Source organism: Dermacentor andersoni, chromosome 1, assembly GCF_023375885.2.
Source record: "Dermacentor andersoni chromosome 1, qqDerAnde1_hic_scaffold, whole genome shotgun sequence".
NCBI classification, from domain to species: Eukaryota; Metazoa; Arthropoda; class Arachnida; order Ixodida; family Ixodidae; genus Dermacentor; species Dermacentor andersoni.
In genome coordinates, this window is record NC_092814.1 from 233,439,917 (window position 1) to 233,455,696 (window position 15,780).

General features: G+C 48.9%; 1 protein-coding gene across 1 annotated transcript; it reads right to left on the reverse strand.

The window, feature by feature from the left end:
• Window positions 1-263: 263 nt before the first annotated feature.
• LOC126547978 (condensin-2 complex subunit D3-L-like) lies at window positions 264-15,780 on the reverse strand. Its single transcript, XM_055063261.1, has 5 exons — window positions 15,685-15,780; window positions 14,161-15,597; window positions 8,513-8,933; window positions 3,946-4,055; window positions 264-395 (listed from the first exon to the last, which is right to left on the reverse strand). Exons 1-5 carry the CDS (start codon window positions 15,778-15,780, stop codon window positions 264-266), a joined length of 2,196 nt encoding a protein of 731 aa, XP_054919236.1.

The window sequence follows — 15,780 nt, forward strand, 5'->3', positions numbered from 1 at the left end:
CAAGCAGTCGTGTTAGACTGATGCACTTTTCTCAAGCAGTCATGTTAGACTGATATAAATACTGTAACTGAACCCATTTTCCTCGTTCTCGATGAGAAGCAGTCCTTCCCTTCATCAACGTCCTCAGCGTGGATAAGTTGGACGACGGCATGGGCCAGCTACCTTCGAATTCATGCCGGACTTCAATCTTGACAACGGATCACGAGCGATGGGATTGAGCCCCCATTCCTGACAGGCCCCAGAACTGCACCGAAAACCGGAGCTCAGCCGGAGAAGAACCGAACTGATATGTTTCCCGCCATCTTGGAACCGAACTTGAGCCGGAACTTTTTGCAGGAACCCTTCCGAACCGGTTCGACAGACAGATTTAGTTCAGTGTCTCTGTTGCTGAAATTCTGCGAAAGCAGACGGCGCCTTTTGCGTCAGTTCAGCGCAGCGCGAGGAGTGTTCCTTCGGGAAAAGTCATGTGGCTCGCCGCGGTGATCTCATACGCGCGCATTGTCTTAAGAAAGCGTCGCCGAGGTTGCGTCGTCGTGAATGATGCTGCTTGTGCTCGGGGGCATCTGCCGTGTTCACGCACAGTTGCAGTTTGTGCTGTACGTTCGGTGGCTGCTGTTACGTATGCATCGCGATTGGGGCTTCGCGGAAATTATCCACAAGTGCAGGCTGCGACAACTCAATACATTAGGAGGGAGTGAGGCTTTTGTCTTGGAGTGCTCGGCTAGAGATAAGCGATATCACGAAGTTATGTAATTGTAAGCTGTCGCAATAGTTTTTAGGTGTTATTCCTTTTTTGTTTGCGACGCAGTTGGCGCGCGCGCTCTGGAGGCAGTCAGGATGGAACGTGCATTGTTATGTAATGCAAAAAAAAACAAAGAAGTTGCATTTGGTTGAGGTGCCCTCTTTTATTTCTTTAGGAATGTCACGCGATGTCTACCGAGTTCTGCTCAGTGTCTCCACTACACACTCATACGTTTGTTTTTAGTCGACATATTAAGAAGTATGAATATGACGGCTACGCGTATTCGTTAAAATATTACAGAGGGTCTTCCAAGTTAAGCTAACGGTAATTTTAATAAAAGCGCGCTGCTAGCTTCGCAATATCTGCTTGCGCAGGAGATTTATGCGCTTTGGCGGGCACAATTTTCGTTTAAAAGTAGAGTCATCAAACGCATAATTAAGAAAACTTCTTAATTAAATGTTTTGCTGCTATCACGAATATGACATATATGTTTGTATTTGACAATCGTATTTGAAGTCAATTTCACTTTATTTGGTTCTCCTGAAGTGCTTCTGTTCCGAGATATTCATCACCAAATTCAGCACACCCGCCGTGGTTGCTCAGTGGCTATGGTGTTGGGCTGCTGAGCACGAGGTCGCGGGATCGAATCCCGGCCACGGCGGCCACATTTCGATGGGGGCGAAATGCGAAAACACCCGTGTACTTAGATTTAGGTGCACGTTAAAGAACCCCAGGTGGTCGAAATTTCCGGAGTCCTCCACTACGGCGTGCCTCATAATCAGAAAGTGGTTTTGGCACGTTAAACCCCATAATTTAATTTTAAATTCAGCACTCGGTGAGCTAATTTCACACTCAGGGGTGTGGATCTCAACACAGCGTCAAGCCGCGAGTGAACGTTAACGTGAGGGAAAGGAAAAAGTTTATGGTTGCTATAGGCCAGGGACTGGCGCCGAATACAGACAAACACCTATCCACCCTTACATAGGCTCCACAAAATTTTTCTCAACAAACACGGCGACAGATGTCCGTGGTGCGACTCCACCCCGACACTCGAACACATAACTTACCAGTGCACGCAGCGTCCGGCAGACGCCGTCTCGCCGCTACTTAACAACACACCCAGCAATTCGTCGTGGGAGACGCGACTCTGCGAAGGGGACTTGGGAAGCCAATTGGCGACCCTCGACCAGGCCCGGCGAGCCGCAATAGCCAGTGGGGCCCTGGAAGAGGGGCTCCACCCGCACTAACCAAGCACATTCATTACTTCAATAAAGTTTCTCTCTCTCTCTCTCTCTCTCTTTTCGCCAGCCGATAGCAAGAACGTAGATATTATCAGCTTCGCCAGCGTTAGGTAAGCGTTCGGTTATCAGCGTAAGGTAAACTTGGAAGGACAAGAGTTTTATCCTAGCGAACAAACATGGGGCTGTTAGTTTTCCTCCGTAAAAGCCCATGTATTGACAGCAGACGATAATTCCACTAACGACTGCTGCTCAGCATAGTCAAGAACTATTATCGAATTGATAGGAAGTGTAGTGAAACATGGAGACGTGGACACAAGGAACGACAGACACACAGCGTTTACACACTACAAAGTAAGCACTGTGTCTGTCATTCCTTCTCGAGTCCCCCCCCCCCCCCCCTACTATGTTTAGTTTTAATCCTCAATTTCAATATGACTGACCAACAAAGCCCCTTCGCGACCTTCGAACTCCTGTGACCAGTAAGTGACACTGATTATAGGTATATGATCACATTTCTCACGTCTGTTTACATTGGCCTGACCAGTCCAAAGAGAAGCAATCTTTAATTGATGCTGAAGATGATAGTCTTGATGTATGCTACTCCAGATGACGAGGGTGACAAGAAATGATGCATTCATGTACAGTGCACACGCACCCAGGCTCTGCGACAAGTAGTTAACGTATCTGGTAGAGACCAGTGCCTATGAGAAAGGGTGAGAGTGCCTTCGTTTCGTGCCAAGCACTACCAACTTTGCTCCAGGGTCAAAGTACACGGTGCAACACGAAGCAACCGCGTAAATATAGAGCAGATTTCAAAATAGCCCTCGAGACTGCAATTGGCTAACTGACACGCATTGAATGCATGCATACATGTCAGACATTCTTTCACTAGGCTGGTTCGCTTACTATATCATTCGCTTACTGTATAAAAAGGTCATCAAGTGGCAAACATTCATGGTACTATGACACAGCTGCACGACCGTGAGTTTGATGCGTTTTTACTCGCTTCAAATGGGCCATTACTCTGCCATTTTACAATTTCGAGAACACTTTATAATAAAGGACAGGCACTTGTTATGTCACAGAACGTTGAACAAGTAATAAATTTATGGGCAGTGGTGGCTGTGCAAATTTCGCTCCAATTTGATCCAACAAGGCACTGGCATGACGAAAAGCAAGCTGATGGCGCAACACGGCTTCACTAGCAAAGACGTTCGTGCACACAGTTGATTCATTTCACTGTCATTTCAGAGCTCCAAAGATATCAACCTTGCACCTCTGAACATTATCATATACCTCATCGCTTGCTGCTTCAACCAGACAGACCTTGTAGACAAGTGAAGAAAAAAGAAGGCTAGATTGAAGATGTCGACACACTAGAAACATTGCCGAACATCCGTCATGTTTTAATATTCGTTGAATAAAAACGTTTACATTGTGAAAGATTGAATAACACGTTGAAAGTACAATAACACGCTTGGTTAGGTTTTTGCTGCAAGGTTCTGAAAGAACTGTTCAGGGCGACTTGCAGAGTCTCTGTTTTCGGTCGTCGAGCAGAGGCGTACTAGTCTGAGTAATGCTTGGGCTTGTCTGCAGCCGGTAAAGAAACCTCGTTGTTTAACCAGTCTCTGCTGGCTTTTTGAACTCACCAGCATCTGTCTCTGAATGTGCCAATGAATCGGTGAGTGATGTCGCGATGTTTTGTGTTGGCGAGCTTCATACTGAGTCAGTTTCGCCAAGTGTGACTGGAAACTTCTGTGACTGGGACCTCACTGAAATGCGAGTTCCCAAAGGAGGCGTGAGGGTGTGTCTTTTCTTTTTTATTCTTTTTTTAGCTTCACCTGTGGTATCCTCAATGGACAGCGCGCTGATGTCGCTAAGGTCAGATAAACTGAAACGCCGCATCAGCGGGTAATCCGGAGCAGCCTCTTCCATTGAAACACCTTTCGCCTGCTCTTGTACTTGACTGTCAGCTAGGTCCATCACGAGTTCCTTTCGGGCTGTTGGGTTGGCGCAGCTGCTTGAACGGCTTCGCGGCATCACTTCGGAGGCGGACTTGCTGGCTGCGGGTACTGCAGAGTTTCGTGAGCAGTTCATTGGTCGTCCAGAAGGCAAGGCTCTGGAGCCATCTTTGCTGGATGCATACTCGAGGCTAGCCGATGAGCTAGCTTGATTAATTAACTGTGCGTTGCTGGGCGTCTGTTTGGAAATAGACTGGTAACCACCTGGTTCTTCTGAAATCTTCACAACGCCATTTCCTGCAGTTGTAGTTGAGGCGGTGTCTGCTGTACTCAACAGAGAAAATAAGTACGATTTCAGAAGGTACTGCTATAACATCATGCCCAGCACCACTTTCCCCAAGACCTGCCAGTTAGAAGCGATGCTACAACAGTCTGCCCCGCTTTAGCGCACAGAAGGTCATTTGGCATTAGGCTGCCTTGGGAAAGCTTGAAAGTAAGAATGGCTGTGCACTACTTTCTTTTTACAGATTTTGATAATTCACAAATGCAAATAGTTGATAATTAAGTAAAAAAACCACACACCAATAAGCAGCGCGTGGCTGATCAAAGTGCCTGCTCATTACTTCATGACAAGCAACTCTAAATTTTGCTTTAAAGCACAATAACCAGGCTTCACAGCTAATCATATTTATACTGCCATCTTTGTGACATGTATAAGCTCTAAGTGCCCCAATTCATCGTTACAGTATTAGAAATACGATTTGCCATACATGCTCATTTCCCCCCTGAAGTTTAAAAGAATTATAAGCATATGCATATCAAGAGGGTGTCTTGGTAAAGACAAAAATTAGATACCACTAATGCTTGCTAACTGGTTATAATTAGCTATATGCAGTTATCGTGCGCCAAGTGAACATTAATTGCAGTAAGTCAGCAATGCGAGGTTACGTTGAAATGAGCGTTGAAATGGTAGCTGGTGAAGCCAGATGTGTGAGACGCTGAATAAAAACGCACTGCACAACATGTTCTGCCACTAATGCCGTATTGCAAACCTTTTAGGAAATTGAAACTAGCAGGATTCTCTGTGGTCATTCTAAAGCAAAGCACTTGAAATGAAGCATGCTGTGTCAGCCGACTGATCTCGTCACATTGGGAGCACATGCGCATCCGCCCTGCTGATGGGGCTGTAATGCCTGAACTCCACGCCACTTTTCCCATGCACTTCATTCAAGGCAACCTTCAGGGGAAACTACGAAACCCAGCCTTCGAAGACGCATACACAAGAGGAGAGAAAAAACCACACACGCTTCGATTAGCAATGCAGTTTGATGAAACGCTTGGGTCGAAAAGAAAAGAAAACCAACGCGCGCATGCCCCATACAAAACCTGTCAGTCGTCAAAAAGATCGCTGAAGGACACATATTATAAAGACGGCATTTTACCAAAAAAGCCACTTTTTTGCATGAGAGTGATAAGGAGAACACGCTAACCACTGATTGTGACCATGTTTTTGGATTTGGTATGCTTCAATGAGTTCTCTCTCGCAGGTCGTGACTCCCCTATCCATAATTTGTGTCTTCATAAACAGGATGGCAAAGGCAACTTCGGCAGTAAGCAGGCACGTTTGCCCCTCCACCTGACGTCACAGACGTCTCATCGCCTTTTAAGCGGACATTCACACAGCGTCCAGTCTGTCCGATGTACACTTTACCACACGACAACGGTATGCGATAAACAACATTGGTAGTGCACTCAGTTAAATTTTAAACATGGCGAATAGTGCAAGAGCTCTTACGTTTCCGTTTTTCAATCCTGCAATCAAGTCTTGAAAGTTTACATGGCGCCGAGAACACAACTCGTACGCCATGCCTAGTGGCAACATTTTTCACGTTTTGTGAAAGCTTGTGGACATAAGGAATAATTTCCACTATCTTACGATCCTCGTTTCCACGTGCGTGTACCCGACCATCTGTTTCTTTTTTCAACCTGTTCAATTTCGTTTCGGCCACCGCTTTTAATATGTATAATCAGCCTTCCGGGAAGCCAGCCCCCTTTAGGTGCTGGATCTGCTCATCAAAACTATGCTGCATTGAATGGTGGCAACTTTTATTGAATGCATTATTAAAACACAGGTATACTATGCCTAGTTTCACTAATTTTGAGCGTGACGCCTCAAATGCTAGAAGTTGCTCTTGGTGCGGGGGGCATACATCCAGCAAACGTGTCCGGTATTAGAAAAGGTCAGTTTATAGTCTAAAAACCTCACTGTATTCTCTGACGCCAGTTTCTTGGTGAAATTTAGAGCTTTGCTGCATGCTCTGAATGAGTTATAAATGTCACATGATGTCATATCTAAGTCCACTGGGTTCTTCAGGTTGAACATATTTTTTTTTAATATGCGGATCCGAAGCACTGTGGGAATCGATGTAAGCGAACATTTCTATGCTGGTTGCTTTGATTGACGATAATTAGCAGTGATGCTGACGGCGAATGTTGAATTTCTTCAATGTTTAGGCTAACACGAGAATAGTGAGTTGATGTTAAATGTCACCTTGCGTGCACCACTGCTTTTTGTCTGCGTAGTACACAGAACACACAGGGAGAGGTGTTTGAGTGAGGAGTTGTATGCGCCCTATTTCATAACTTCTGAGAGGATTGAGCATTCCCATTGCTTCGCATGGCACATCGCATTGTGACAGAAGTATTAAACTTGAAATGGATTATGGGGCTGTACGTGTCAAACCCACACTCGGATTATGAGGCACACCACAGTGGCGGACTCCGGATTAATTTTGACACCGTGGTGTTCTCTAACGTGTCCCTACATCTAAGTGCACGAGCGTTTTTTTTTTTCGCCCCCATCGAAATACGGCTGCCGCGGTCGGGATCAATCTCTCGACCTCGAGCAATGCCATAGCCGCAAAGCTACCGCAGCGGGCACAGAAGTGTTGATTTGACGTGTGACCGCTTCCGTAGTGTCGCCTAGATACTACGGTGCGCTTTAATGCGGCTCTGCTTCCCCGTGCCCTGCGTACGTTGTCCACTTGACAAATTTGCGTTGTGTTTATTTTTCAGAAATAGCAGAAACGCAGAAACCGTACCGTACCTTAAATTTATACCGTTCGCCCGCAACCGCTGTCGTGTCTATTGTATAATAGTATATATAGCGTTTTCTTGCCTTCTCACGTCAGCTTAGTAGAAAAGTAAGAATCGCAATTACTGCGATACTTTTGCGGGAGTCACGGATAATTACAACTGTCAAGAGGCTAATGAGGCGACGTCCAGAGACCTCCGCCTTATGCACATTGTGAAATTCATTGTGTGTACATTCGACGCAGTGCAAAGGTGCAAACGAGTTTCTCACGTCGCTTTTACTCTCTGATGCGCTACTGAAATGTATATACACGCTCTGAACCACCCCTGACGCGGTGTGCCAGACGACGACGACGACGACGACCACCTCCGCTGCCGCCGCCGCCGCCGCTGCAGCAGCAGCATCAGCAGCAGTAGCAGCGTGGGAAAGTCGAAGAGGCAAAGAAAGCTTCGCTTTAAAAAATTTAATGTGCAATTTAAATTTGCACGATGTTGCGAATACTGCGAAAAAGAAAGCATATTTAGCGCCAGCAAACAAGGACGGGAGGGAGATGCGCGTCGTCTCCCTCCCGTCCTTGTTTGCTGGCGCTAAATATGCTTTCAGTTTACCAACACGCCCAACAAATGGCAATGCTGCGAAAAAGCCTACAAGATTACGTTTTACAGCTATGTTAGGCATTGCCTAATTATCACGCAGCCACGAGGAAGGCGTTGCAACCACGGAAACGGCGCATCAGCATTCGGAGCCCATCGCGCGCCAACGTCTGCCTCGCGGCAGCTGTTTTCCCCACTAAATTGACACCATGGCCTCCGATGTAGGACCGCACGCCGCCCGCTCGCGGATGCCGTGGGAGCGCCATCAAAGCTTAGCAGGCTTGGCCAACCACATCGCGCAAAATCCTTTTAAGTAACATCGATGCTCTATGCCTATTAGCCGAGAGACACATTACGACATCATAGGAGAGTGAAATGTTGCATTGAGAGCCGCGAAAATTAGATTTCAGTGTTACCCTCATTTTTCTTAGTTATATCATAAGAAGCCAACAAACACTGACAAAAGGACAACATAGGGGAAATTACTTGTGCTTAATAAATGAAATAAAGAAACGATAAATTAATGGAAATGGAAGGGGATGAAAAAACTACTTGCCGCAGGTGAGGAAAGATCCCACAACCTTCGTATTTCGCGTGCGATGCTCTACCAATTGAGCTACCGCGGCGCCGTTTCCCCATCCACTTCCTGACTAATAAAAATCGGGCCCCTCAGTTAACCACATTTCTCCTCATTTTGATTGCACCTTGAAGTTCCTGGGACCGATAACTTGGGTTTTTGTTTTAAAATGTGTTGCAGGGCCCCTTAAAGAACCACAAGGGATACAGCTACTGGCATCATTTGTAACAATAATGCCACAGTGAATCTCGAGGTGATATCCTTGTATTCAAAGCTTGCCCATAGAAGAGGACACGTCTCTGACCTTGGGGCGTAGGCTCACCATTGCCATTCTGCTTTTGAGAGGTCTCTTCCTCGGATGCCACTTGTGGTAGCACCACAATGCAGCGCCGCTTGCTGGCCTCTTCCTTGAGCTTACGCGCTGTGTCAAGCAGTTCCCTGAGCTCCGGTTTCACGGCACGTACAGGAGTCTCTGGTGTTGCGACCGCATTGCCCTTGGCGGCGGCCTCCTCTTCCTTCCGTTTCAGGCGCCGCATGTCAAAGGCAATCTCGCTGGCCAGCTTCTTGTCCGCCGACAGCATCTCGTCGACCTGCGCCTTGTAGTCGCGCATGAGCTCGCGCAGGAACATGAGCAGTGACCGCATCAGTGGTGACCGGGCGGCCTCCAACTTGTTCTTGAGAGCAATGACCACAGGAATCACGTTCTCCAACAAATTCACCCGCACCTGCACAAGCGAGCTGTTAAGAATGGCCATACGGGGTGGCAACGTGCCAGCTTTCAGCCCGCTGCACGTGTTCCAAGCCCACCAGTCGAAGCGCCCTTCCGAGAGCTGCGGTCGGCAGGCAGCCACGTGGCGCGCGATCAACTCCGGAAATTGGTACTTGGCCGCACCACCCGAGACGGAGCACGGTTCTACGAAGCCCTCGGTCGTCGACTCCGGAGCCTTTGTGTGTATGGGTTCGCACCTGTGTGTTTGCGTGTGTGTGGGCGTAAACGATAGTGTGGGGCGGCGGCAAGTTTACAATGCTTGGACGATCCTTCCCGACCATTCGTGCTCCGTCCACGTCCGAACGATGACGTCGAACTATGACGTCAAGCGGAGAGCTTATAAGCAGCGTTTGCCGGCTGCTAGGGTGTGCTCGTGTCGTGATCGTTGTCGGGAGCTGAGTGCTCCTTGTCATGCTAGAAATGAACTAGTGAGCTGTGTACTCGTAAACTGTTTGCTGTATGTTAGTTTTGCGGGCTCCATATGGGAGTCGCGCTAGTCTGCCAATGTATCCTGCTTAAACTGTTAATATGTAAATAAATCCTGTTCACCGAGTTCCTGTCTACGACCTTCATCTCCTTCAAATGGTGGCAGCGGCGAGTTAGTCCGACGACTCCTACATCTGGTCGACAGCGGTAGGACCGTCCGACGAATCTAATAACTGAATGGCAGCGGTGAGATCAGCCTACGGCTCCTAGATCAGCCTACGGCTCCTAGACCAGCCTACGGCTTCTAGATCGGCCGACGACTCGGAGACAGCAACGGCAGCTGACGGACGTTGGCACATGGTGACCGACCGGCATCCTGATCAAATTGGAGGCGACTTGAGATTGACCACCTCTTGCAACTGACTGGATACGGCGGGGAAGGACTGGTGATATGGTGCTGCTTCAGTGGGTAAGCGTTTGGTTTTGGCTGTAAGATTTACCAGGCTTCAATTTCTCTGTGTTTTTGGATTTGATTCGCTGGGATCTTTTACTTGTATTTTGATTTGCGTGGGTATCGCAACAAGTATTGTGTGACAGCAGAGCCAAAGCTTAAAGTAGCGACCATGGTCCTAATGTGTTTGACGAGAGCTGACCTGTTGTGGTTGTGTGAAGAGATCGAGGTAAACGTAGAGGAGGACTTGACGGAAACAGAAATTCGTAAGGGAATTCTAGAAAGTAACAATGATTCCAAGTTCATAGAACAAATGGGCAAACGAATTCTAAGCAAAAAGCGGGAACAGGAAGCAATTAGGCAAGAACAGGAAGAATTTAAGCAAGAACAGGAAAAAGCAAGGCAGAAACTGAAAAGCATTTCACAGGAAGAAGGCCTAACCGAAGTAACGAGGCAGTACATTGATGCCTTGAACAATGAGATTCAAGGTTTTGAGCAGTTAATCGAGCGAAGTCAACAGCGGCTTGAGAAATCTGTAGGCTGGACGCAGCGAAAGTGGGAAGAAGTAGACAGCAGATTTCAGTCGAAAGCCGAGGAAAGTAGTAGTACCTGTGATAGTAGCAGCACGTTCACAAGTGAATTCGAAGTGCTAGCAGCTAACGAAGCCTTAGTGGCAGCAGAGGCCGTTAAAGGCCAGAGTGAGAGCGACGAGGTGCTGTGCCAACAGATGACTATAGAGACAGCTAGGCCAGCTGCGAACAAATTGGCACAGTTACCGCGCGTGTGCGTCGCATCTCATGGTAGCGAGGTCGTTAGCGAGGTACAGAATACTACGGACTTGACAGACGCGAGCACCCATGTCAGGTCAGATCTGCGTGCAGAAGTAATGTGCCAGCTGGACGATGCAGTTGAGAGTAGTCCTCGGGGTGGCGAGCTCCGTAGCTCACGAGAGAACGACTGCATTGTTCAGGGATCGGTGCGGCTCTCCGCCAGTCTAAATAGCCTAGATAGGGATGATTCAGTTGTTCATCATTCGGACTGTGCGCGTGAGACAGCGATCGATACCGACGGGCTGTGTGCAGATGCACAGCGTGAGCTGGGCAATGCAGTAGAGGGCAGTTCGCAAGAGTGCGAGTTGCATAACTCGAGTAAAGCCTGCTGCATTGTGCCAGAGTCGGTTGGGCTGTCCGCCAGTCGAGGCAAAGTGAGAGTAGATTTAAATGTAAATCACTCAGACTGTGCGGGTAAGAGACCGATCCGGGCCGACGAAATGTGTACCGGCCAGCACGAGGCACGAGAAGGCGACATGAAAGTGAGTGCGAAGAGAAAGCGCCGTAAAAAGAAGCGCGGTAAAGACCGAAAGACGGTAACTAATGTAGCGCCGCCAAAGATGGCGAGAGACCCAAGAGGGCAGGGCGCGAGGAAAAAGGTGCGGTCGTCACTGACGATGTTGACGCATCGAAAACGTTCGAGCCACCGGTCAAAGGGGGACCGAGAAGCTTGTTCTGCACGGACGCGGACAAAGGGCACGGGGCAGTCAAATTCCTCGTCGTTCCGTCGTTCTCTTCGAAGCTCAGCGTGCAGTACAAAGAAGCGCAAAGTGCCAAGACGAGACCAGGTGGGGAGTAGCGACGCGGTCAGTCGAGGTCATGTTGAAAGCGGGGCGCGAGGACGCAAATTGGCAGGAGACCGTAACGTCTTGGGGGAGCCGATAGTGAGTCAGCCCTTTTGTTGTTCCTCCGTAGCCAGAGTAGCTTTTAAACCGCGACCACCTCGGGTTTGGCTGAAAGTATGAGTCAGTCGTAAGCAATCGGGAACGGGAGGCCAGGAGAGCTTCCGTAGTAGGAAAACGTGTTGTTTTGTTTTATTTTTGAATATTTGCAAATTTTCGCGATTTGAGACTAGGATTTCTTTCAATATGTAAGGTATGAGCTCTGTTTATGATTTGTTTGAAGCTCGAGATTTGAAAGACGCGTTTTAAGTAAACCTGTAGTCTCGCGAGGTGTTCATTAATAAGTATATAGGCTTTCTTTTGTGTATGCGTGAGTAACCTGAAGGTCAAGGTTATCGTTGAGAGGCCTATCGTAACGCGCGTGTGTGTTATTTAACCTTCTTTCTTTTTAAGTGTTTTTGAATTTTCTAAGGTTAAACGCGTAGATTTTCAGTAAGTGCGTCATTTGCACTGAGAAGAGCTCTTAGGTCCATTAACGCGTGTCCTGTGCGGACGGAAGGAAGCAGAACGTTGATGACTGGGTTGCTCGTGTGTGTCTAAGGCAGCCGTATTCTGACTTCTCTAGTACGCGTGCGAAGAGCTAGTTAGTAAAAGACACATTTGTTCGAAGGTTCCTCTGTGTTGCGTAAGTTACGCAAGTTTGGTTGTTTGTTTAAGGAACGGGTCCTGTGTGGACTAAAGGAATAAATGTGAGTCAGCGTGATGAAAACTTTGTATGATGCAAGCACGTGTTCGGAATAGGGACCTCAAGCTTAGCGCGTCTGTGATGACGTACCTGTGGAGTTGGCCAGACGGTTCAGTGGCAGCAGTACATGAGATAAGTACGCCACTGTGATAGGGTAGGAACAGGCTGTTCGCGAAGTTAGGCTGCTGAAGTTATGTTTGAGTATTGGTGTTTGAAAGGCTTCGGTTTAATTCTGCGTAAACCTTTACTCTTGTGCAGCGCGACGGTCGGGTTTGGTCGAACTCCGGAGGAACGTGAACGCTCGCTTTGGCGGCACGAAATTTTGGGGCAAAATTTGGGATTCCCAGTTGAGTGACTTGCATGGAAATTGTGATAGGAGGCCTGGTGGGTTAGCAGCTAATTCCGGGCGTTTGAACGCTGAGCGGTATTGTGTTGCCGGGTCGACTCTTCTGTGCCAGTTGTTGTAAGATGGTTGAAGGCATTCCAAGTACGCAGGGGTTGCAGAGAGCAAAGCCATCGTCTTGCTCGCCAGCCATTCTCTTCCTGCCCAGCGGTTGCCTGCACTGGCCAGGCGAGATTTTCCGGGCCATGGAGGAGCTGTTAAGAATGGCCATACGGGGTGGCAACGTGCCAGCTTTCAGCCCGCTGCACGTGTTCCAAGCCCACCAGTCGAAGCGCCCTTCCGAGAGCTGCGGTCGGCAGGCAGCCACGTGGCGCGCGATCAACTCCGGAAATTGGTACTTGGCCGCACCACCCGAGACGGAGCACGGTTCTACGAAGCCCTCGGTCGTCGACTCCGGAGCCTTTGTGTGTATGGGTTCGCACCTGTGTGTTTGCGTGTGTGTGGGCGTAAACGATAGTGTGGGGCGGCGGCAAGTTTACAATGCTTGGACGATCCTTCCCGACCATTCGTGCTCCGTCCACGTCCGAACGATGACGTCGAACTATGACGTCAAGCGGAGAGCTTATAAGCAGCGTTTGCCGGCTGCTAGGGTGTGCTCGTGTCGTGATCGTTGTCGGGAGCTGAGTGCTCCTTGTCATGCTAGAAATGAACTAGTGAGCTGTGTACTCGTAAACTGTTTGCTGTATGTTAGTTTTGCGGGCTCCATATGGGAGTCGCGCTAGTCTGCCAAGGTATCCTGCTTAAACTGTTAATATGTAAATAAATCCTGTTCACCGAGTTCCTGTCTACGACCTTCATATCCTTCAAATGGTGGCAGCGGCGAGTTAGTCCGACGACTCCTACATCTGGTCGACAGCGGTAGGACCGTCCGACGAATCTAATAGAGTACGCAGATGCTTAGTAAAAACCCCAGCGGGTTTGGGGAGCTGACACACCGGCATCTTTAGCTAGAGCATGAACGCAAAAGACGGGAGTACAGTAGAGAGAACGCACCACAACAAGCTCTTGTGCGGCATGTTTTCTCTTCCGTGCTCCATGTTTTATGTTCACACTGTAGTCACAGATGTAGCTGAGCAAGAGCTGTGCCACATCGTCACAACGGGCCAGTACAAGACACCTTAATCAACTACTACACTTGCAACATCAACGCGCATTGACAGTGCACTACCACAGCTGGCACTAAGCAATGCGACGTCTATTCATTTGTATACCGACGTGCTCCAAACTTGTAGAGGTGATTTGTATCGTCAGTGGCAGGTTAAAAATCTAGAAGAGGTTCCTCCAACAAAAGCACCTGCTCTCCGGCTTTCCACACTTCTGGAAAGTAGTTCCCTTAGAGGCGCAACAACAAGTCGATGTGTGTGACGAGTTTCACGTCAGCAAATTAAAATATAAACTGCAGCATGGACAATTCGGAAGCATACTTGACAAAACTGCAAAAAACTGGTAGGTTGATTACAGCTCAGACCTTAAAGAATTTACTCACCACAGTGCTCAGTATTGTTTTGCGTGTGGTGTGCAGCAAGGCCTGGACAGGGTTCTCTGTAGCTGCATCCTCAGCTGCAGCTGCAATGGCACCCAGCTTGATCTCCTTGGAGCACAGCACCGACAATGCGTCATGCAACAGCTCAGGACATTCCTTTTCCATACCGGGGCCAGTGTTTGTCTCGTCAGCACACGGCACAAGCACACTATGGGTCAGCGCAAGGGTCAGCTTGAACCTATCTTCATCCGGCATGTTGAGCAACATGAAGCAGTACAGAGCCATGCGCTGGTCCCGCCGCCCCTTCCCTTCAAGGCTGAACAGGCACCGGTCCCGCTCAGTCATCTCAACGGCGTTTTCCTGTGACGCCTCGCCGCTGCAACCGCGGTAAGAGTTGAAGTAGCAGAGGCACTCAACAAACCGGTAATAAATGAGATGGTTATTTCGCTTGAGCACGTAGTCCATCAGCCCGAACTCTGCCAGCTGGCGAATCTCTCGCTCGTCGTCAGCAAGGGCTGAAAGTAGCCGGTAAAAGAGCTGTCCGTGCAGCTTGACAAAATCCTGCTGCAGCAACTGCACTAGGCATGTGACAACCAAACTGCGAATAGCTGGAACCGAGTCTTTGATGCAACGTGTCACGACGGGTAGATACGGGTCGACCAAGACGGCGTAACGCTTGCACATGTCAGTCAGTGCAATTATCAGGTTGGCTTGCATCATTGGATCCTGGCTGCACGAGAGGGAATTTCCCATGATTGACACTACGCTCTTCGCAAGCATTTCATTCTGTATGCATAGCATACCCATCACGATCACCGCATGGGCAAGCACGCGTCCAGTAATTCGCAGGCAGCTCTTTCCACAGCCAGACTGTCGTGCCCGGGACCGCTTGGTTCGTTTCATCTTTATATCACCTGTCTTGGCGTCGGGTTCCGACATGGTCTCTGGGCTCTCCGAACTGGTCATGTAGGCCTGAACCAGGTCGTAAAGCTGGCTCGAGACAGCGCAAGGCGCAGGCTGAGATGCCTCCCCAAGGAGCACGAGATGGCGCACCAACTGCTCTTGCAGAATTGTGCTGCCCTCATTCTTGGTTCCCATGACTGCCTGGTAAAGGAATGTCTGGCACTTGTCCAGCATCTGTTTGCACCATACTTGGATGGCACGCTCACCAAGTTCAGGCCGCTCCCGATGCACATTACGCTTGAGAATGTGCAAGCAGTCTACCGTGCGAGTGATAACCTCCACGGGGAGACTCAGCTGAGATAGCCGCTGCTCCAGGTCTGCAATCAACTCTCCGAGCGCATTTGAAGGCAAGTGGCAAGAAACTTTCTTGAGCACAATAAGCACGTTGTTGACTGTCTCATTGGAGGCGCGCAGGTTACTTGACCCTTCTGGCTGGTCCTCCCACTGCTGCTTCCAATAGTTGAAGGCGAAATTGCCCTGGCCAAGATCACAGCAGAGAGAGAGCTTGGAAAGCAGCAGCCAGACTGATGCATCATTGGGACCTCCAATGTAAGCTTACAGGACGTTCAGCTTGTTGGGCCGCAACTTCTCAGCACGATGCAGCTGCAGCACAGCTTGCTGGAGGTACTTGTGGTGCTCATGAAACGGACCTTGAGACAT

Excerpts from the sequence above, each read along its gene's own strand:
- LOC126547978 (XM_055063261.1), bottom strand. The coding sequence starts at position 15,780 with ATGTCTCAAGGTCCGTTTCATGAGCACCACAAGTACCTCCAGCAAGCT. Across the intron at positions 8,934-14,160 it reads AAACAATACTGAGCACTGTG|GTGCGGGTGAATTTGTTGGA; the intron begins GTGAGTAAATTC and ends TCGCTTGTGCAG. Across the intron at positions 396-3,945 it reads TGGACCTAGCTGACAGTCAA|AATTTCAGCAACAGAGACAC; the intron begins GTACAAGAGCAG and ends CTGCTTTCGCAG.